This window comes from Manis javanica, chromosome 7 (assembly GCF_040802235.1).
Source record: "Manis javanica isolate MJ-LG chromosome 7, MJ_LKY, whole genome shotgun sequence".
Taxonomy (NCBI): Eukaryota; Metazoa; Chordata; class Mammalia; order Pholidota; family Manidae; genus Manis; species Manis javanica.
The window spans coordinates 11,986,685-12,009,295 of NC_133162.1; the positions used below are offsets into that span (position 1 = coordinate 11,986,685).

General features: G+C 37.7%; 1 protein-coding gene across 5 annotated transcripts in view; it reads left to right on the forward strand.

Annotated features, from left to right (window-relative positions):
• The first annotated feature begins 13,453 nt into the window (after positions 1-13,453).
• FAM204A (family with sequence similarity 204 member A) overlaps positions 13,454-22,611 on the forward strand; it is a 30,006-nt gene continuing 20,848 nt past the window's right edge. The window contains exons 1-6 of one of the 5 annotated variants that reach the window (XM_037011581.2): positions 13,473-13,600; positions 17,090-17,271; positions 18,690-18,931; positions 19,016-19,103; positions 19,244-19,274; positions 19,460-19,559. In XM_037011581.2, coding sequence (XP_036867476.1) covers positions 18,698-18,931; positions 19,016-19,103; positions 19,244-19,274; positions 19,460-19,559 — 453 coding nt within the window. In that variant the 5' untranslated portion in view covers positions 13,473-13,600; positions 17,090-17,271; positions 18,690-18,697. Of the gene's footprint in view, positions 13,601-13,952; positions 14,104-17,089; positions 17,272-18,689; positions 18,932-19,015; positions 19,104-19,243; positions 19,275-19,459; positions 19,560-22,611 lie in introns of those variants that run through there. The other 4 variants (XM_037011583.2, XM_037011582.2, XM_037011584.2 and 1 more) reach the window with 4 other exon arrangements.

Genomic DNA, 22,611 nt, shown 5'->3' on the forward strand with positions numbered 1-22,611 from the left:
AGTCAGAGGTTCTGGGATATGGTGCATTGCCCTGCTGGCCCGTCTCTGACTTAATCCATTTTAAGAATGTTATTTGCAGCCTTTCTCTAAAATTGGGTGATTCAGGTTCCGAGCCCTTTGCTCTTTCCACCCTGTTTTCCTCAACAGAACATTCAAGCAAGTTCTCATCCTGCCTTAGATCTTCTGTACTCTCAGTAATTACCACCTTCCAATAACCTTTACAAACAATACAGCAAGGCACAAGGGAGAGCCAGGCTCTGCCGAGGGCAGGGTCCTGTGCCAGACTTCACTGGGTCTTACATACACCAGTGTCCTTTTAGAGTGGCTGTGTTTCCCATTCATGGCTGCCTCTGCACTTGATCCTCACAGCCACTGTGGAAGAGGACGGAGCAGGTGCTGGGATTCCTGTGTCACAGATGAGAACATCTAAGGTCTGGGTGGTGAAGCAATCTGCCAGCAAGGAGAAAAGAATTAGGACCCAGGTACTCTTGCTGGTAATTGTCCCTTATGACTTTGGGATTTAGGGCACTTGATGTGTATTCAGCATTTCTCCATAAAGACAGATCATTTCCAAAGACAAATCTTTGGAAACCTTTTTGGATAGAAATTCAGAGCTTCATACATTATTTTATTTTGAGGCTCCTTAATTATTTATTATCTTGAGAAGCCTATTTACATAAAGCAAATAGTTTGCTTCAGGGGAGTTTATAATAGTCTACCTTTTATAGTATCCTCTCCTTAAAAGTCAAAACAATGTCTAGGGAATGAGAATTTTCGGTCCACGCTTAAGAAAATACTCAGAGATCAACTTAATTCACTATTGCCCTGGAGGCAGTATGATCAGGACTCAATGTGAGCCCTTCCCTACTCTGTGCTTGTCTTTTTGCTGCAGGGCCACTGACAGTATTACGTACCCAAGCAGTTAGAATGGCACGTCACATGTGACATAAAGCATGGGAGGAGCTCCGACCTAGAGGAACAATTTAATACATCACTTAAAAATTTGAAACCTCCATGTGGATGATAGATTGGGCAGCCTGCAATTAACCTGAGTTAATATTTGGCAGAACCAGACGTACAGTTCTTAACATCTAATCTTACATAAAGTGCAATGTGTTCTTTAGTTAATAGAACCAAATGCACTTTTATTCAGCATCTTCTCTGGAATGCTCTGTGTTCACCTAATTATCTCATCTCCATTTGTGAATCTCAAATGAGAGTTTGGTTTTAGAGAGACCAAACACAAATAAACGTGAAGGACGCGAGGTTGGTATTTTGTGACTCTACTATCCCTAGGGTGTCTCCCCCTTTCCTCCACCCAGTCTGGCCCTGCCCTTTCTTCCTGGGGGCCCTGTGGCCTGCGAGTGCTCCCTCACCTTGTTAAAGCTCCCTGTCTTGAAATTGGCTGGTCATTTAGTCACAAGCAAGTGCAGTTAACTCCCAGGTTTATTGTGGTTTTGACTGGGACACACCCTGGTGAAAATATTTAGAGACCAAGGTAATGTTCCCAGTGACCATCAGATGATGTGCCTTAGATCAGAGATCTTGGTGGTTGTGGGTATTTTAGTTGCACAATTGTTGAATGCTATGTGGAAGATCTGGCTCCTTACGATACGGCTCCTGGTCCCCAACGACAACTTACTCTCTTTCCTGGAGTAGTTAACTCACAGATAAAATGAGGGTAACAAAGAAATCACGCTCATATGATTGCTGAGATGATTTAATTAGTTAATATGTGTGAAAGTGGTTAGAATAGTGCTGGCATTTAGGAAGTTCTCATTCATTTTGCAGTCTTCTTTCCCTTTGTTTTCCTGCTCCCCTTTTTCCTATGGGAGGCAACACATAAAATTGGGAATCAGGTGATCCTGGGCTTATATCTAGATTCTACCACTTGCTGACTGTGTGACAGGAGGCACATAACCTTTCTGAATTTTAATTTCCTTTAGTATAAAACAGGTATAAAAAAGCATCTCATCTTCTTGTCATGAAAATTAGGTGAGATAGTACATACATTATGCTTAGCAAGGTGTTTTGCACCTAGCAGACACACATTAATGAATTATTATTTTTGATGCTAATAAAGGCAAAAGGCATACATATATTTGAAGTCAACAGCACAGTTTTCTAAATATTAAAATTGCCTCTTACAGTCTCTTAACTAAAGACAGATGCAAGCTTGTTTGCATTTAAATACTAAGAGTTTCCAGGTTTATGGATGATAAATACCACTTCCTTTATAGGAATCATTTTCCGCTATCCAAAACAAATTAACAACAACAAAAAACCCCACAATAGCATTATTTGGAGAAAACACTCCAATGGAGTAGGAAGGAGGTGCTGGGAGGAGGTTGTTATTGTAAAGACATTTAATGTAATGGAAAGTATGAAGCATTCACTAATAAGACTTTAATGAACAAGAAAGTAGAAAAAAAGGAAAATATAAAAATTCTGTAATTAAGCAAAATCATGCTTGGGCTTCTTTTTGAAACATTAGAATAAACTTCTGAAAATTATTTTTTTTTCTCAGCATCTTCACAGTTCCATTACCATTTTAAAATAGTTTGTGATTGTATTAAAATATTAGATAATTGCCTTTATATCAGCAAAAAATGAACCCTAGGTAGATATGATAGTAACCTAATAGCTGTAATCTACAATCTGATTCTAGCTGTTCCCATTAAATTCCCCAAGTTTCACTTCCTTTTTTCTCCATAGAATCTGTTGCCAAATCCTTTACATTTGTACTCTGTCATTTTTCCCCAGAGTCTTTGTTAAGAACAGAAGACACAATCTTTTGTTTTCACTTGGTAAGTACTTTTCATCTGGATTATTGCCACAGCCTCCTAACAGGCATCCCAACTCCAGTCTACATGTCTGTATCAACCTGTCTTTTAAAGCTCTCCACAATTTGATTTCTACTCAATTTTCCCATTTTTTTTTGATGATGAAGCTAAGGTTCAGGGAAGTTTTAGAAGCTGAACATAGTCATACATATTGAACATAGTCATGCATATCTTTTGATTTCATAGTCCAAAGTTTTATCATTAAACCATGTTACTCTTCCTTTTACATGATGAAAATTTCCCAAATTTTCATAAAATACTAAATTGCCTATCATATACCTATTAAATTCTTTGCATCCTTCTAAGGCCAGTATATAACCTAACTTCAGCAAGAAACTGTTCTGGAATCCCTATCTGATTTCATTGCTTCCTATTTACTGCAATTAAATATTGAAATTTGTTCAATCACATTAATTTATACTAGGTCTTTGTCTTGAAATTACCTTCTTTATATTAGGGTTATTTACACCTGTCTGTCTCCCCAACCAGATTTGGGATTCTTGGAGAGCGGGGACCATGTCTTATCTGTCTTATTTAATCATCCTTTCCTTTTATCCTAAAACAGTCAGTGTTGCCCATGGTACTTTGCATCTAATAGATATTAAGTCAGTGTTGGATAACTTAATATAAAACTCCATTTTAAAATAGAAGAAAATGGGGTCCTATGTTTTTGAGAGAAATTTAAGTGATTTTTTTTTCAGTTCTAATGGCAATTTTTACAAAAAAAACAGCAATTATTAACTAAGTGTTCTTGTGTAGAAAAATTTTTCTTAGTAAGACTATATTTGCATAGGTAAGGAAAATTTTATGCTATGTTTATTCATAATTCATCATTTAAATATTTATCAAGTGTCCAGTGTATATAGCACTTTAGAGCATGCAACAGTTGATATGGTGCCAAACATAGGTAGTATCAGTCCTTGATCTTAAAGATACAATTTAAAATAAATAAACTCTAACAACAAGATACCATGACAAATACAAGAATGTTTAAGAAGATATGTACCTATCTGAATTAGAAATGCTTCTACTTTTAGACATAGCCTAGTAAGTTCCTGTCTGACCAACCTTTCCACTGATGATAACTCTAGACTCTGGAAAAAGCAAAATTACATCTTGAAAGCATTGGAAGAAGATTGCAAAGGAGGAGTTTACCATTATTTTCCAACTATTATCCTGAGGGAAGGCCATGGCCAGTGAAGTGAAGGGAAACTAGAAATTGATTAGAAATCTGGTCTTCCTCGGGAAAGAGTCTGGGTCAATCACAGGAGCTAGAAAGTGAAGGGGAATCTTGTCAGGAAGAGAACTAGAGAGGGCGAGCCTGAATTCCACCTCTGACCTGTTCCCTGATCTCTGGATGACTCTTGAACTATTTTAGTGGAGCTAAATAGCCGGTCAGACTCCAAGCAGACCGGCTAATGCTAAAATAACTGAATTTAGATTTGGGCTGCCACCTATCACAGGGAGACAGAGCTTGTACTTTGGGCCCACCCAATTCACTGCCTGCTTAAAAAAAAAAAATTAACAGTCTTTGGAGGAACATAATAGAATCTAGAATGTCTGCAACCTATCATTTATATTTTCCAGGATGAAATCCAAAATTCCCTGTCATATAAAGAAACAGGAAAACATGAACCATTTTCAAGAGGAAAAATATCAGTGGAGACTTAAACTGAGATGACCCTGATATTGGAATCTAAAGAAAAGAATTTTAAAATATTTACATTTAAGGACTGAAAGGAAAATATTTATAATGAAGGAAAACATAGGAAACCTCAGTCAAGAGATATGAACTATAGAAAACAACTAAGTAGAAATTATAGAACTGAAAAATAAAAAGTTTACTGCATGGCTTATGAACAGCATGGATATAGCAGAGAGAGAATTAGACAACTTGAACATACAGCATTTATAAATGATATAATCTAAAAAACAGGGGAAAGTTTTATAATAAATGATCAGAGCCTTAGGGTTCTGTAGCACAATATAAAAATATTAGTATTTAAGGAATAGAATAAAAGAATGGACTAGAAAAAAATGGAAGAAATGATGGCTGAAAGTCCTTCAGATATGACTTAAGGCATAAATTTTCTAGTTCAAGAAGTTCAGTGAGCTCCAAGCAAAATATAAAAAAATGTAATCATAAATCTAGAAATATTATAGTCAAATTTGCTGAAAACCAAAGATAGACAATCTTGCAAGCAGCCAGGAAAAAAATGACACATTTCATACTGAGGAACAATAATTTGATGGAACTATAACATCTTATCAAAAACAACAGAGGCCAAAAGACAGTAGAATGGTGGCTTTAAAAGAATGAAAGAAAAAAAAATTAACCCAGAATTCTATATCCAGCAAAAATGCCCTTAAAAATGAAAATGAGTCCACTTCCAACAAGGATATAGGAAGCTGGAAAGATCCTTATTCATACTTTAAAATAAGAAGGTGCTGTATAAATGACAAAATCGTAATTCCTTGAACCTAACAGAATAGTTTATACGGCAAGCAGGTAGCTGGAAAGCCAAGGAATGATAGACCCCATTAGGGAGAGATGAGATGGGAGCACTGGATCACCCAAGAAAAGCACAGAAAAAAAGGAACAAAGAAGACATGGAACAAATAAAAAATAACTGGAAAGATAGATTTAAATCTGACTGTGTGAATAATTATATTAAATGTAAATATTCCACATACAACAATTAACAGATAGGGGTTGACAGGATAAACAGGCAAGACCCCAAGTATGTATTTTTTATACAAAAAAACACACTATAAACAGAAATGTGTTAGTATTTTAAGAATAAAATAATGGAAAAAGATGCAGTGCAAACACTAGTAAAACAACTAGAGTGGCTATATTAATATCAAACAAAGTGGACTTCATAACAAAGAATATTACCAAAGATAAAGATGGCTATTGTATAATGAAAAGATCAATTCACAAAGAAGTTATAAAAACTCAAATATATATGCACCTAAAACTAGCTCCAAATACCAGAAGTTAACTGGTATTAGAAATGAAAGGAGAAATAGACATACCCACAATAACAAGTTGGAGATTTCAACATTCCTCTTCAATGACTGGTTGAATGAGGAGACAGAAAATCAGAAAGGAGATAGAAATCCTAAATGCTATCCATCAACTTGATCTAATTGATGTTTATAGAACAATCCACACAACAGTAAAACCCACATTGTTTTCAAGTGCATGATAAAAATCTTTAAATTGCATTTCTATTTAATAGCAATGAATAATTGGAAATTAAATTTAAAATAGTACCATGTACAATATAGCACAAGAACTACAAAATACTTAGGCAAAATCTAAAATATGTACATGACCTATATGCTGAAAGCCACAACATGTTCATGAAATAAATTAAAGAAAACCTAAACGAAGTGGGAGATAAATTGTTCATGGATTAGAAGACTCAGTGATATTAAGATGTCTGTTCTTTCCAAATTGATCTACAGATTCAATGCATTCCCAATCAAAATCTCAGCAGTAGTCTTTTTTATAGAAATTGACAAACTAATATAGAATTTGTATGGACAAGCAAGCAGACTAAAACACTTAAAACAATTCTGGGGGAAAAAAATGAATGTGGCTGAAGACACTACTATCCAGTTTTAAAATTCACTATAAAATCACTGCAATTAAGACAGTATGTTTTTAGAGAAAAGATATACACACATACCAGTAAAACAGAATTGCAGATCCAGAAAACAGATCCACATATATATGCGGTGAACCTGATTTTCAAAAAGGTGCAAAGGCAATTCAAAGGATGAAGGAGTTTCAACAAATTGCCAAAAAATAAAGCTTTACTTATAATTTGGACCGTATACACATTTAACTCAAAATGGATCATAGACCTAAAATGTAAAATTGTAAAAATCTCCAGAATAAAACAGAGGAAAAATCCTTGTGACCATGAGTAAGATAAAGATCTCTTAGACATAAAACAAAAGGTGCAAACCAAAAGAAAATATCAATAAATTGAACTTTATTAAAATTGAAAACTTCTGCCCTTTGAAAGACACTGCTAAGAAAATCAAAAGACAAGTCAAAGACATCATTAGTCATAAAGGAAGTTAAAATTAATACAATACAGTACCACTATACACCTTTTTGAATGGCTTTTTTTTTCAATGTCCCTGCCAAGAATGTGGAGCAACAGGAATTTTCATACACTGCTGACAGGAATGAATAATTGTAACACCACTTTGGAAAATGGTTGGCAGTTTCTTATATAGTTAAATGTAAACTTACACTGTATAACCCAGCAATCCCTTTCCTAGGGGATTGACTCAATCAAACTGACTCAAGAGAAACGAAAACTTTTCTTCACACAAATCTTTGTGTGAGTGTTTTGACATCTTTGTTCATAATTCATTATTGCTAAATATGGAAAACAATCCAAATTTTCTTCACCTGGTGAATAAACAAATTGTTATAGGTAGACAGTGGAATACTACTCAGCAATAAAAAGAACGAACTGCTGAAACAGTCAAAATAATAATCCAAGATATAAATTAAAATGAAATTCTCAAAAGAACCTAAGAAGTGAGCTTGGGAAGAAGGAGGACATTTCTTTAGGGTGGGCAAAGCTCAGAGCTGGGAAGGCAGGGTAGCAAGTTCTGTGTAGCTGAGTGACTGATTTTGCTGTACTGGCTGAGAACATGTCTGTAATTCGAGACCATACAGTGGAGTGAACTTTTCTTAACTGGCATTAAATAAGTAAACTTACCCAAAGTTTAAAGGTAGAAAGCAATTTGAAAAAAATTTTATGACATAACCTAGCAAGGGTAAGATTGTATGGGGCAGATGATTCAGGATATCCTCAATTTAGCAAATATGTGGTTTCAAGCATTTATTTCCAAAGAGTTACAGGAAATTCAGAATAGTTATTTCATTAGAGATAGTATCTTAAATGCTGATTAGATTCCCAGGCCATAGACAATAACACCACATTGCAATAAAGTCAAACAAGATAAATAATAGTACAGAATAAGAAATGACACTCCCTTACTTTCAATGGTGGAAACTTTGGAAAATATTCTAATGAGTTCTTTTGGACACATTCAAGGTGAGATGCCAGTTCTTTAATTAGTTATTTCACTTTACACTTACAGCTTTCTTTTTCTTTGCAAGCACGTCATCATCTTGTGTTTGGCAGTCAGGAATAAGTGTGGTGAAAAGTGGTGTTCTATAGGTCACAGAAGAGATAATGGCGGATGAGACATCAAAGTTACTGGGCTAAAACTGGAAAGGAAGCTTCCAGTTGGTGCACATGTATCTGAGCAAGAGATTAGCTGACATGGGATTTCCATATTCTCAACTGTGTAAGAATCAAAGGAGAGGCAGCCTGAACTTTTTACATTCTCCCTACTGCAAGAGGAAATGTGTTGCGTCAGTCACCAAGTGGGCCACTAGAAGGCCACCTACACAACCATCACTCACCTGGAATGGCGTTGTTATTGTATAGAATAAATTGATGTGATATTGAAGGTGGAAAGGAGTTAAGAGGTGGCATGCAATAGATTGTTTATGGAGGTTACTTAAAAGTCAGATTTAATTAAAAATGTTCTATAGGGTTCATTGTAAAGGAGGTATCCCTAAAAACTGGGTTAAATTCATAAAACTGAATGCAGAATCTGAGTGGGTAAAAAGCAGGGAGCAATCATGAGAGAAAAGGCAGAAAAACAAGAATGAAAGGGAATGAAGGAATGAAGGATGAGGAAAATAGTAGAGGATGCTCAACTTCTCCTCTTTTGCTCCATTGCCAATGCCTTTGTACAGATGCTAATGATTTATGCCGTAATGGTCTTTTAGCTAAGGTGTCTTTCATGTTAGCTCAACTACCTCCAAATCCATGTTTTCATATTCACAAGACTGTAAGATTAGGCTCTCCAGAGCACAAGCTTCATCTGATCAGAATTACTCCCTTGATCAGAATCCTTTCATTCCCTCTCTTGTATCAAGGCAGAACTTGTCTATTTGTCTTAGGGAAGGACCCTCATAGACTGACCCAAGTTGGTTTGTGTCTTACCTAAACCACAGCCTTCCTGCCATCACTCTGCCTTTGTTCACGTGGTGCTTCTAAACTATCTTTCTCATCTCTCTTCATCCCACGCGTTGACATCTCCCCTTGTCACCCATCCATCCTCTTCACAAGCACCTACTGAGCACTACATGACAAAGATGTGACTTCAAAGGAGCTCACAATTTATTGAGGCAGATTGACTCAATTGACAATAAACTGTATTTTGGTGTAGTAAAGTCCTAGTTGTGCTGTGTATTAACTATTATGAAGGCATAGAGAAGAAAGGCATGAACTGCATAAGTAAAGAAATGTTTAACTCAGGAGGTAATAGTAGACATGGTTTTTACGGGTGAAAAGAAGTTCAACAGGTACAAAAAATAATGGTATTCCAGGCAAAGGGAAGAGCATGTGCTAAATTCCATCTAGTTACCCTTCCATTCTCAGGATTCCTATAGTTCCTACTTACACCGTGCACCTCACAGTTCTATTATGGTGTAAAATGTATCATTTATAGCCATATTACATGTCTCAGGCTACAAACTTCTCGACAGGCCAGTTCATACACTTCATTTGTATTCTCCTTAAACCTCAGCAAAGTGCTGAGCAATGGATACATAGTAAGGACCACAAAGATGTTGACAGATAAATCTGATAATCTGTCAGCATTTATGTACTCCTTAGTTTTTTGTGCATAAGTTCCAATAGAACTCATTTATGGACACTTTAATTTGGATTTTGTATAATTTTCACAGGTAATAAACTATTGTTCTTTTGAATCTTCCTAATGCTTTTTTTTAAGAGTAGTTCTAGGTTCACAGTAAAATGGAGGCCACAGTAAAATGGACAGAGATTCTTTCACATATTCATTGCCCTACATATGCATAGCCACCTCCATGATCAGTATCCCCCCCAGTGGTACATTTATTACAATTAATAAACCTACACTGACACATCATAATCATTCAAGTCCACAGTTTACATTACAGTTCACTCTGGCTTTTGTACACTCTATGAGTTTGGATGAGTGTATAGTGACATGTACCTGTCATTAGAGTATCATACAGGATAGTTTCACTGTCCTAAATATCCTCTGTGCTCCGCCTGTTCAATGCCCTTCCCCCAACACACACACACACACACACACACACACACACACACACACACACACATACACACACACTTATTCCTTAGTTTTTATGTGTAAGGGAAGGAAACTAATTTATTGACCACTGACTACATGCTAGACTCTGGGTGAAAAGCTTTTCATGTATTCCTCCATCTAGAGAGACTGATTAATCAGGCAGTGAGCTGTTTGGGAGGTTGAAGGTATTAGGAAAAGGGAGACTAGCAAAGAGTTCAATGTAGCAAACCAGGAATGCCTGAAGAGGATACCTCTGATGGGATCTGATCACTCACTAGGTACTGAGGGGGACAGAGAGGGGATACAGTTTGCTCCTGCAGCGTCTGGGTACACATCCCATTGGGTGGTAATGATGTCTATACTTTATTGACTGCACTATGCTGGGATTTATCAGGGACTTCACCTTCAATGGGGGGCAGGGTGTGACAGTGGGAATAACAGGGGTTTCAGAGTCCATTGAAAGTTTCCCAAACCTTGATTTGATATATTACTAGCTGTATGAAATTAGGCAAGTTTCTTAAACCTCTGAAGCCTTAATTTCCTAATCTGTAAAATGGATACAGTAACAACTACCTCACAGGATTTTAAGATTTTAGTTGCAAAATACCTAGCCTACAGAAATGCTCAATAAGCCTTCCTCTCATCTTCCCTTTCTTCCTATGTACAACCTATTGGACCTGGAGATTTTAAATGTACATGACCAATAAAGAAAAGTGATTTCCTTTGGCAACATCCTATATTACAAAAATTTTGTTTCCTCAAATGTCAACTCTTGCCAATGTTATGGTGTTCGTTCTCCAACATATTCTTGGAAGACTACCATTGCTTAAAGCTGCTTCAGTATGCAAATTTAAAAAGCAAATCCAGGTAGAGAAATTGTCACACATTTTCTAAAATTTGGAACTTCTTTGTTTCTATTTTTTTGCAAAAGTCACTAGACTACTTTTTCTCCAATGCTGAAAATGAGGCATTTTGTACAGATGGAAATTAACTGTACTCTTTTCCAGTTTCAGCAAGAAGCATGTTTATTATATGTTCAACAAAGTCATATTCACTTTTACTAACTGAGAAATATTTAAGAGATTTCATTATATTTGGGGAAATTTTCATCAATCAGAGTTTTGGCAGCTACCAAAAAAGACTTCCATAGTTAATCTTTTATACCATGAGTGTGATTTGTAATCTCTATGCTAAAAAAAAATGACTGAAAATAAGGGAAAACTCTTCATAAGCTATAATATTTCATGGCAAAGAAAAACTGCTTTATGATTTTTTAAGATATGTTTGAGAATTTAAATGTAATATACATGTGTGAAATTAGTGCCAGATGCATCACAATTCAAGCACAATTCACAAGCTCCATCACATTCCCTGTGACTTAGTAAAAAGTATTCAATAATTCTGTTTCATAGAAATCTCCCAAATACAAGTATTTCATTCATAAAATGCAAGGTTTGGCAGATTTCCAGGGCAGGAATTTGCTGGAGGGAAGGTAAATTTATTGATAAGATAAATCAAATGACTGACACTTTCTTCAGAAAACTGGCAAAACAATAATATTCAGAGACTAAAAGTCTTACAACCAGAACCAGAAAAAAGTCTGAGCTACTTACATTTATTATAGAAATCCAATAATGTCATACAGTAAACAATCAGATATTTGGAATTCTTGAATTAACATTGAGAAAATTTAAAAATACATATTCTTTTGAGTAGGACTTTCTAAAAACCTTTGATGTTAAATCTGGTGTTTGTCTTTAGCGTACTTATATTCCTCTCCTATTCTTTGCACATTTATACACACTGAATAATAAGTATTCCTTGATGACATATCGGTAGCAACAATCCAGATAGTTCTTAAATAGGTCAACATTACTTCCTTCCTATCCCATGTCTCAGTTCTTCCCCTTCTGTGCTCTCTCCCCATTCTGGTCATACTTCCACTGTGAACTTTTGTTATGGACTAAATGTTTACCCCCCCAAATTTCTTTTGTTGAAATTTGAAACTCTAATGCCTGGTGTGGCTGTGGTTGGAAATGGGGCCCGGATCAGACAGGATTAGTGTCCTCACGAGGAGAGTCACCAGCGAGCTGCCTCTCTTCCTTGCTCTTTTTGCCCCTCCCGCACCCACACAGAAGGCATCACGCAGGCACACATGCCAAGAGAAAAGGGCTTCAGAATGAAACCCATTTTGTCGATACTTTAATCTTGGACTTTCCAGCCTCTAGAACTGTGAGCAATAACCTTCTGCTGTTTAAGGCGCCCAGCCTGTGGTATTTCGGTTTGCCTGAGCAGGCCAGTGCCGCAAGTGAGAAGCCCAATGCAACAGCTTGACAGTCTTTCATCCACATCTTCTTTTTAACTTCTTAACACTTTAAGGATTTTGATTCAGGGAAAACACCATGGAGAAGCTGGACACATCTGGACACAGGAGTTTCACACAGATCCTCACATCACTCGGCCCTGCTTCTGTTCTAGAATCAGAGAATGGGAGTATGAGAAAGGGTAGTGACCCCAGCTGGTCAATTCAGTTTTTACTAGGATTCTGGGGTTAAAGAGAACGACTCCACAGATCTGGCTTACCTTCTGAAAGACATCGGGGATTGAGGGTGTGTATAGTTAAGTAATAAGCTTGAACCTCTGTTTACACTAAATCGTGATGTATTACTGAATGTCGTGCAAAATTTTTATGTATTTCTAGAATGCTTTAAAGAAAGGCATTATTGATAACACTAACACCAATAAAAAGTACACCAATAAAAAGTACCTTGGGAGTTAACCAAGGTAATGTAATAAGAGCTTTATATGTACTACAGCATCCTCACAACACCAGAAGATAGAAAAGTATTTTAAGTCTTTTTATCATTATTACAGAACACTATTTCGGAAAATGGAAGCATTTCTAAAACAGCCCCACGCCCAACACGATGGTATTCTGCCTTCTTCAAAGCACTTTTCTTGTTTTCTTGCTTATTCCTCATGCTCCGCCGATCCCCTCCTTGGGGCCTCCACCAGTGGCTGTCAGCGGACAGGGCTCACTAAGCTTCTGGCGCAGAGAAGCAGACGGTAAGCGCCAAGAGAGCAGGGCCGTTTTCTGCTACGCAGAGACTGGCAGCGTGCCTGCTCAATAAATACGTGAGAAAGAAAAAATGGAAGGGCGGGAGGGAGGAAAAAAGGGAGCTAAGGGAAAGGATGAATGAGTGGAAACGTTTCCAGGACAGTCTCGAGGGAATCTGCAGCGACTCTCCCTCCTTGGGGTAGCAACTAATTCCAAGTCTACGCCAGCACGTGCCTCATCCCCGGACGCCGGCGTACGGCAGGGAATGGCGAAACAATAAAGCCTAAAAATCGTCCCGAAGAAAGGCGGGAAAGGGTGCAAGAAAAGAAGTAGAAAAAAACGAATAATTTTCCTCTTGCAGACTGAAAAAACAGGGCTGAACGCGGCCGGTTGCCATGGCGACCCCGAGGCCAGAACGGCCGCGACCTATTGGCTGGGATGCCGGAGCCAATGAGAAGGCGCGGTGTTGGTGTGGGACCAAGATGGCTGCCGGACGGCCGGTTCCAGCCCGGTGAGTACAGCTGACGGCGGGGCTGGCGGCTGGTGGGCCCGGGTTCCGGCGTCACGGGGCGGGAAGCACCGGGTGCGGTGTGCGAGGGAGCCGGAGTGGGCGGCTTCACAGCCCCTCGGCCGAGCCGGACCCACGGGGGCGTTAGCACGACTGGCCTCCACTTTGCCTGGAAGGGGAGTCGCAGCGCCTTTCCGAGTCTGTTGGTGGGAGAGGGGTTCTCCGCCTCACCCAAGCCAAAGTGAGAGGGGTGAGGAGACTTCAGTTGGGGAAACCCACTCCTTTTTACAATTACTGAGCCCCGGGAAGGAGTTGCAACTAATGAGTGTCAGACTAGACGTCCTACCCCAGAATCGGCGGCGCTTAGTTCCGAGCCCGGGGCGGGTTCTTCCCGTTCGGGGACCAGCGTGTGGAGCTGCCGCCAGAGCCTGCGGAGGTGCGGGGCGTGCTGCCCAGCAGGAAAAGGTGTACCTTTCTAGAGCCACCCTCTTGCCCTCTTGAACGTTGTAAGTATTCTTATAGCGGCATCCGACCTAAAATGAGCCTCGAAATGTTACTGGTTAACTGTAAATCTTTCCATGCAGGGTCTTGGGTCTGGGAAGTGTTTTCCAGGCCTTGAGTAAACAAATACTGTTTTTAATTACAACTTTTGCATACATGCAGAATCCTGCTAAATAAATATTATATCTGGGTAATAAGATTCGGTAACTTAAATTCGAACTCAGGAGTGTGATTCAGTTGTATTTTCTCTACCTTTTTGAGAAAAAGGAACACATTTATCTCATAAAAGTGAATAGGACATTTACAATCATGTTGATGATACATGCTTAAAAAATATTTTAGTTAATTAGTTCCAAGTCGCGGAAACTCTGACTGTTGTGTATTTAACATGATGGTGGGTGGTGCTTTATAATTATTATAGAAGTAATATTAAATTCAGATGAGACAAGGCTCAGATTTCTGTGATTATTTCTAATTGAACACAGAAATATGAGAAATAAGATAGCTTCATTTGGTAAAAATGGAATTGAAATTTTGGAATAGTAGAGACAGGAGATATTTACATTAAACTGCTCAGATTGGGTTTTGGTTTTAAACAGTTGCCTGGTCTTCCAGAAAATGTGACATTACTACCCAGATTTCTGAATGTGACTCTGATGCATGCAATTTAGTATAGCATCTTAACATTAATTTCTGCACTTAAAACGTGAGAAAAAAATTATTCTAAATCGAATTTTAACAGAATTACAGACTAGAGTCGTCCTTCACACCCATTCTCCAATCTTTGTCTCCATGACTATATTTCTACTTAAACTCAACCCTCTGAAAGTTTATAAATTGAAGCCATAGAGTTCTGTCTTTGCAAAATAAGCATATCACAATGCATTAGGCAAGTCAGTTACCCCAAATGCAAAAGGGGTTTAAATAGTAATTCCTAGTTGGAAGGGTCATTGTGAGGATTAACTGTAAAAGAGCGCCTGTCATTTTGTTTGTATGCCATGTATAGCAGTGACCTGCTTTCTTTTCCTTTCTGGTTCTGTTTCTTCTGCTGAGGCTGGGGTTTCCTTCCCTTTCTCCAGAGCATCTTTCAGATGTCCTGTGTGAAGTGCACAGTCTTAGAATCTAGTGCAAACTAGAAATCTTGGCTGTGGTGGCTAGGTTGAGGAGGGAAACCTGCTCTACTGGGGGTACTGTGGTCTTATCAGCATTGCATCTGGCTGGTATAACACATCTCTTGAGAATGTCTGAGTAATTTTCACATGTAAAGGGTAATTTGGAGTTTAATCTGCTTTCAAATAAACAAATATACCCTGGAAGACTTGGTGTGAGAGACACTTCAAAGACCTAGAGGATTACCCTCCAGAGCACCCAGAACAGGAATAACAGGAGGCCTAACGTGGTACCAGTTGGTACTGCAGTGCAAATGCATGAATGACATGTATATGCTGGGAATAGAGAGACAGTGTTTTTTTACATAGCCGAAAGCAAGTCACAAAGCAGCCACTCCATAATGGCTGATTTACAGTCAAGCTGCTGCTCAAGTGGGCAGCTCCACTTTGTGCCACAGAGTTGTCCTTGTGTGTGTGTTTGTTTACAGTCACAAGAGAATGGCATATAACTTTAAAGATGTTCAGAAATTGAGTTCAGAAACATACCTTATTTGAGTTTTGCCTTATTATATGGATTTGGATGTAGAGTCCACTTTTTTAAAGTTAATTTTTCCTTTTCCAGTGGGCACGCACAAGAAATTAACATATAGCTAATGCCATACTGAAGACAGTTCTTAATGCCACATCAGCAAGAGCTAAAAACAGATGATTTTGAGAAAGTCCAAAAAGCAATAAAAAATGCTTAAGGGCTGATGAGGAAAGGCATCCTGTCTCAGGGCAACTGAGGCTGCTCCCAGGGTGAAGCACATTCAAGTGCCCAGAGCATAGACTCACCCTGCAGAGGTGCTGAACAGTGGTCCAGTAGAAGAACTGTGCCCATCTGAGAGGCACATGCCTTTCATGAGCAGCCACAACCAAAGTCTGGGCTGAGTGGTACTTGGCTACTTACTGATTGACAGAGGCTTACCATGTGTATATATATATATATATGTTAGGCCTTTTTGCTTGTTTTGTGTATTGCTGTCTATGTCTTGAAGAGTGCTTAGCATCCAGTGGGCATGCAAAAGATGCTATGGATAGGGAAAAGATATGGTGGTTTTAAACTTAGACCTCCAGTTATGCTAAGCAAGCCAAATCAGAAATTTGTGGTGATGCTCAAATCCTGAAATGGATGAGGCTAAAGGTATATTACGTACTAGTGGCAAAGTCATGTTGGAGCTTATCATTGTTCCCCTCCGCCTGGTCCTCCAAAAAGTAGAAATATTTTTATTACTAGCATAACATCTATTTTTCAATATTGGCATGTTTTACACATCTCCTTTGTGTTAACAAAGTATGTCAAGATTACCTCCATTACAACCTTTAAAATATTCAGGCTGGGTTTAAGGGTGGATCTAGGTTTTATGAGTCCTGGAGCTTAAAATTTTGAGTCACTTTTGAAATAGGGAATATAGATTCTAAATAGAAAAATAGGTATAGTTCTTTGGAACGACCTGTGCTGAGGAAGACATGAAGCATAAGCTCCATTATCTTCCTGGTAATTTGCTTCTGGTTTTATTTGTTCCATTCAGAAAACTATAGACACCTCCATTTTTTATAGAAACTTAAGGTCAAATTGTGGAAGTCAGGAAAGTAAATGATTTGCATCAATTGTTTAAGTTGATGCACCTCAAACATGAAATACTTCAGAACTATAGTATGAATGCTGCTATCCATAACAAATTATTAAAATGCAATACATGGCCACAAAAATAATAACAGCATAAAGAACTTAGCATTCAGTGGACCCCTAAAACCTCCTATTTGTTGAGTATTTTCATGACTTATCTCATTTAATCCTCAGAATACCTCTGTATCCAGCTTAATTATCTCTGTATTACAGATGAAAAAACTGAGGGCCAGAGGTGTTAAAAATGATTTCCTCATGCCAGTTACAGACAGTGGATCAGGATGGCAGGAGCAGTTTGATGCCAGAGCCCTTCCTCTTTAAAAGCCAAGAGAATATTTTGGAGAGGATGTGTCAGAGAGCTAACAACTGATGAGGCTGGACTAAAACCGCAAAAGGTAGTAAGATCTGACTCTTTGGACCTGGGAGGAGGCCCTTAAAAGTCATTCAGGATCCATTATTCAGAGTACTGCAAAATCCTGTGATGCCCTTGTCTCAGAGACAACGGTGGTGGTTTTCTTACTAGATTAATCACAATAGGGGGCAGAAAACTCAGCAAGAAAGAATCTATCATCCCATTTTGTTCATTCAGGTTGATAGTAAATCATGAGCAGTTCAACTTCTCTATTTTAGGCATCTTTTGAAGACACTGGTTTGGCTTCAATATGCATGCTGAAGTAGACCGTGCCATGGAGATGAATAATGAAAATGTGTTCTATTATCATTTTGGCAAATGATTACAATTCCAACTTTTAAAAATCATTTTTATTATACTTAACAGTAGTTAATGATTCTACCAATGGGCCATATAGCTAATGATAACTATTATCCTGAACTCTTAATATTTGTTTCCCAAATACAGTATTATTTAAAAAACTATACATTTTTGTTAAATTATTAGGATTATACTCCATTTAGTATTATTTTAGCAAACAGTATAAAATTTAAAACTAGGACATCCTTTTCATCACCTTTTACTGAAACTTCTTGTGCAACTAGAAATTTTCCTTTAGTAATTGTTTTCTTACTCTTAGTAAGTGCCCTCAAGGTTTTATACATTCAAATACAGGTGAAACATCTAACTTTCTTTCCTTTTCAAATTGATAATAGCTTGAAATACTCTATTAGTGTATATTGTTGGACTTGTAACATTCTTGAACAATGGATGCTCTACTGAACTTCCTTTTTTTTAAAGACAACACTGCCCATATATTTAGATGATCAAGATTCTGTTTCTTTAAGTTACTCATTTTTAAGTGGGCCTTGTAACAAATTTACTTGAAGTACTTTATTTTTTAAAAATTTATACAAGCAAAAATTTTAATTATTTTAATATGGAGTACATCCCATTTCAGATTATTAAAAAAGCTTGGATGACTATTCCAAAAGTCATTGATATAGTTATTAGAAGCCTAGGTATCTTTTTAAAAATTTTTTTTATTAAGGTATGATTGATATACACTCTTAAGAAGGTTTCACGTGAAAAAACAATGTGGTTACTACATTTACCTATGTTATCAACCCACACCCCAATGCAGTCACTGTCCATCAGTGCAGCAAGTTGCCAGAGATCCACTATGTGCCTTCTCTGTGCTGCACCGTTCTTCCCGTGATCCCCCACACCATGCATAATACCCCTCAATCCCCTTCGCCCTCCCACACCCCTCCCCTTTGGTAACCACTAGTTCATTCTTGGAGTCTCTGAGTCTGCTGCCATGTTGTTCCTTCAGTTTTGAGAAGCCTAGGTATCTTTAAATGGTTTTAAAATTCTTTCCATGTCTACTTTATGTATCTAAATTCATCTTTGTCCCCTTAGAAGAAAAGATGTGGAGTGGGCTGCTACCTCCTGGCCTAAATGAAAGTGATGTTGAGTTGAATTCTGAAGATGAAGCCACATTAGAGAATTCTGGACTTAACTTACAGGAAGGTAAAGAAGGTGCAGCCGTTATAAAAACAGAGATCTCAGATTGTCCTGTGGATGGACCCAAAACTGAAGCAGACACAAATGTAAATGCCTATGAAGAGTGTCCCTCTGGAATTTCCTTAAATATGTGGAAGGTAGGTTTTCTCTGGTGTATTCTTATTAAAGTATGTTTTGCTTCAAATGTATTCGCTTTTCATTTTTTTTTTACTTTTATATAGAAATTTCAAGAATTGCATAAAAAACATTCTGAACAGAAAACCGCAAACTCAAGATTCAGAAGGAAAAAAAGAAAACGCTCCAGAAAAGGTGTTTTGTTTTAATTCAGGTCAATTGTCAATAGTGCTAATGTTAAATTGTGACTAATTGAGCTCAACAATTTTTAAGAAACATAATTTTGAAATAACAACCAAATACTTAGGTATTGACACGTTGTGAATTCTTTTCAGGTAAACTGAAGAATGAAGAGGAATCTCATAGGTAGGTAAAATCTACACTTGTCTATTCTCGACTGTATTTGTGGAACTTAAACTAATAGCTGAACTACTTACCTTTGAAACATAAGACCTAGTTTTTGGAATTTAACTGGAAACCAGTTAAAAACAGTGAAAATAAATTTGAGTACATTTTGTGTAAAATGTAAGTTATTGTCTGTCTGCTTGTAGTGAACAGACCTCAAGTGAAACCCAGTGGAAGGAGCTTACTCAGTATTTTGGAGTCAATGATAGATTTGAACCACCTGTTAAAAAGAAAAAAGTTGACAAGGTAAGATTTTTTTATTGCATCTTACATTATCTGGTAGGAAACGTTTGCTGTTAGCCTTGCCTATAGTAGTTCTCTTTAATTCATTCATCGAGAAAGTTAAAATGTCTACTGTGGGCCAAACAAGATGCTAGGTAAACAAGTAAATATATAGTTATAAGTTGTAAAAAAAAAAAAGTGTTAAGAAGGAAATGGACAGGGTTTTGTGAAGAGATTGAAATGGAGGCTCCACTCTCCCTAGGGTGGTCAGGGAATGCTTTTCTCAGAAGATGCCATTTCACTGAGGCCCAAAGGATGGGAAGGAGCTATGTATATAAAGAGTGCAGAGCTAACAACCTGGATAAAGATTCTAGAGAAGAAAGTCATCATGGGACATTTGAGTAACTATAACAAGGTCAGCCTGAGTGGAATGGAATCAGTAAGGTAAAATTGTAGAGGAAGGCAGGACCATAGTAAGGAACTGGGTTTTGGTTACAGTGAAACTGAGAGTCATTCAACGGTTTTAAGTTAAGGAGTGATGCATCTAAGTTATGTTTGAAAATATTGGCCTTATGCAGAGATTGGACAATAGGGCAGCAAAAGTGGATGAAGAGAGAACCGTTAAGATAATCTTCCAGGCACGAGATGGTGGATTGAATACCAGTGGTGCAGCTGAAGATGGAGAAAAGTGGATTTGAGACATACTGTCGAAGTAGAATTGGCAGTATTTGCCTCTGCATTGCTTATGAGATAGTGGGAGGATCTGGGGCATGGGGAAGGAAAGAGACACATTCAGGGCTTACCTTGAGCAATGGTGTGAATTCTGAAGCTAGTTACAAAGATGGGAAAGCTGGGTGGGAGAAGATTTAGAGAGGGGCCTATCCAAAGTTCTTTTTGAGGCTTGGGTGGTATGAGCAAGCAGGAATAGAGTAGACTGTTGGTAAACTGAGGCAGGAGCTCAGAGGAGAATCTGAGCCTGAGATACACAGCGAGAGACATCAGTCTGTAAATTATGTGAATACTTAGTAGAGGCTTGAGTGAATAACTTACATATTCATGTAGGGAAATGTTGACAGACTCTAGGAGCATGAAAATTGAGCACTGAGTGGTAGGGCTGGAAGCACGGTTGGAGCCCAGGTGTTTTGTATCCTGCATGTGAAGGCAGATGCCTTTCGTGGATCATTGCTGTAGACTACTGTGTGTATGTGGAGACCATTGCCATTTTCTGGTTCATTGATCTTTCTTGTGAAAAACTACTAATTTAAAATCCATTATTGGGTAGTATTGCATCATTGAGGGCATGTGCATTAAGGAACTGACGTAAGAACTTTGCATGTGAGCTTTTTGGTTCCAGCTTTGCCAAGAACTCCTGTCATCTGCTTCCTAGTACACTGGGGAATTGAACCCAGGATCACTTTCTGTGGCACCTAATTACTGCTACTGAGCAGTCTCTATTGTACAAATGTTCAGAAGGTGCAAAAATGCTAAGTTTCTTACAAAGAAAGATAACTGGTGGAGCTGAAACCAAAACCCAGGCTTTATTACACCATTCTCAGTTCTCTAGCGTCACTGCAGAAGGGGCTGGTAAGCATTTTAAAGTATAATTACCAAGCTTTTAACCCTTGTGATTCCAGTGGTCTGGGAGGAGGGATCTTGTGAGAAAGTTGCTCTCAATTGTACCAAACCTGTTCTAAAGCAACAGGGAGCAGGCTCATTCTGTCAGCAGTGGTCTACAGGCCATCTCTGGCCGATGTGCTTTAGAGTCCCAACCACTGACTAGATTATTCTTTTGAGGGAAGGACTGGTTCTCATCAGAAATATTTTTTAAAGGTTTACTTGTTGGTTAGGTGGTCTTTGATCTTCAGTTGTATACAGTATTTGTTATGTTTTCTCGTAATTATATTGTTTTTAGAAATATCTGAATTGTTTCTTAGCAAAGTTAAAGCCATTTAATAACATAAAGATATTAAATTGTTAACCATTCTAAACATAGAGATTTTTAGAGTATTTCTTAAAATCTCTGTGGCAGAATTTTATTGTTACCTTTCATATATGAAATTGTACTTTCTTGATACTGGCCAGATATGGTTAAGACTTACTCATTGTCTAAATTTTGAAATTTGGGTAGTTTTAACTTTAATAAAAGATACTGGGAGCCAGAGACGGGTAAGATTCCTCAAGGGAGGAACAACCTAAGACAGACACAGTCGCAGGGGGTCCATCAGGTGAGAAATTGGGGATCAACAGAGGTGAGGCTTAGAACCTCACCCCCCCTGTTTTGAGAGAAATCTTCTGCATCTGTGGTTGTTTTATTGCCCTTGTCTAGCTTGGATTAACACTTAGTCTACAGGCACACACCAGATCATCTAAATTTGCTCTCTTACAGCACTAAACTATGTTTTCTACCTTTATCTTGCATCTACCTACCACTTCAGCATTTTACTAAAAAAAAAAAATAATAATAATAATAATAAGGGAGAAATGTGGGGGATTCACATATAAATCAAGTATAAAAATCAAATGAATATTCATATTTGACCTGATTGTTTATAGTTCATAATGTGTGATCAAAACCGAAAGTTTCTGTGATGACTGCCCTTGTACTGTTCACCATGTAAGAACTTACTCACTATGTAAGAAATTGTTCACCATGTAAGAACTTGTTCGTTATGCTTCAGAAGATTGGAGACTGACAAGAATTAGGCTTGGGGTGGATTAATGATTGTACATTGAGCATTGAGTCCCCTATACAGAATTTTATTGTTGTTAACAACCATTTGATCAATAAATATGAGAGATGCCCTCTCAAAAAAAAAAAAAAAGATACTGGGATTCCTTGTGCAAAATTTTTTAAACAAGTCAGTTTTTCAAAGTAGGGTTCTGTTTCCTAGTACATACTAGCTATATTCTAGAAAAAAGTTATACCCAAGTACCATTTTAAAAATGAGATTTCTGCTTAAGAGAAGACTTACAAATTATTTTGTAATCATCCATTGATCTATTTTATAAGTTTAGGTTCTCTTAATGACTGGTATTCCTCCATATGAATGGCGATTGACAAAGAACATTAAGGCAA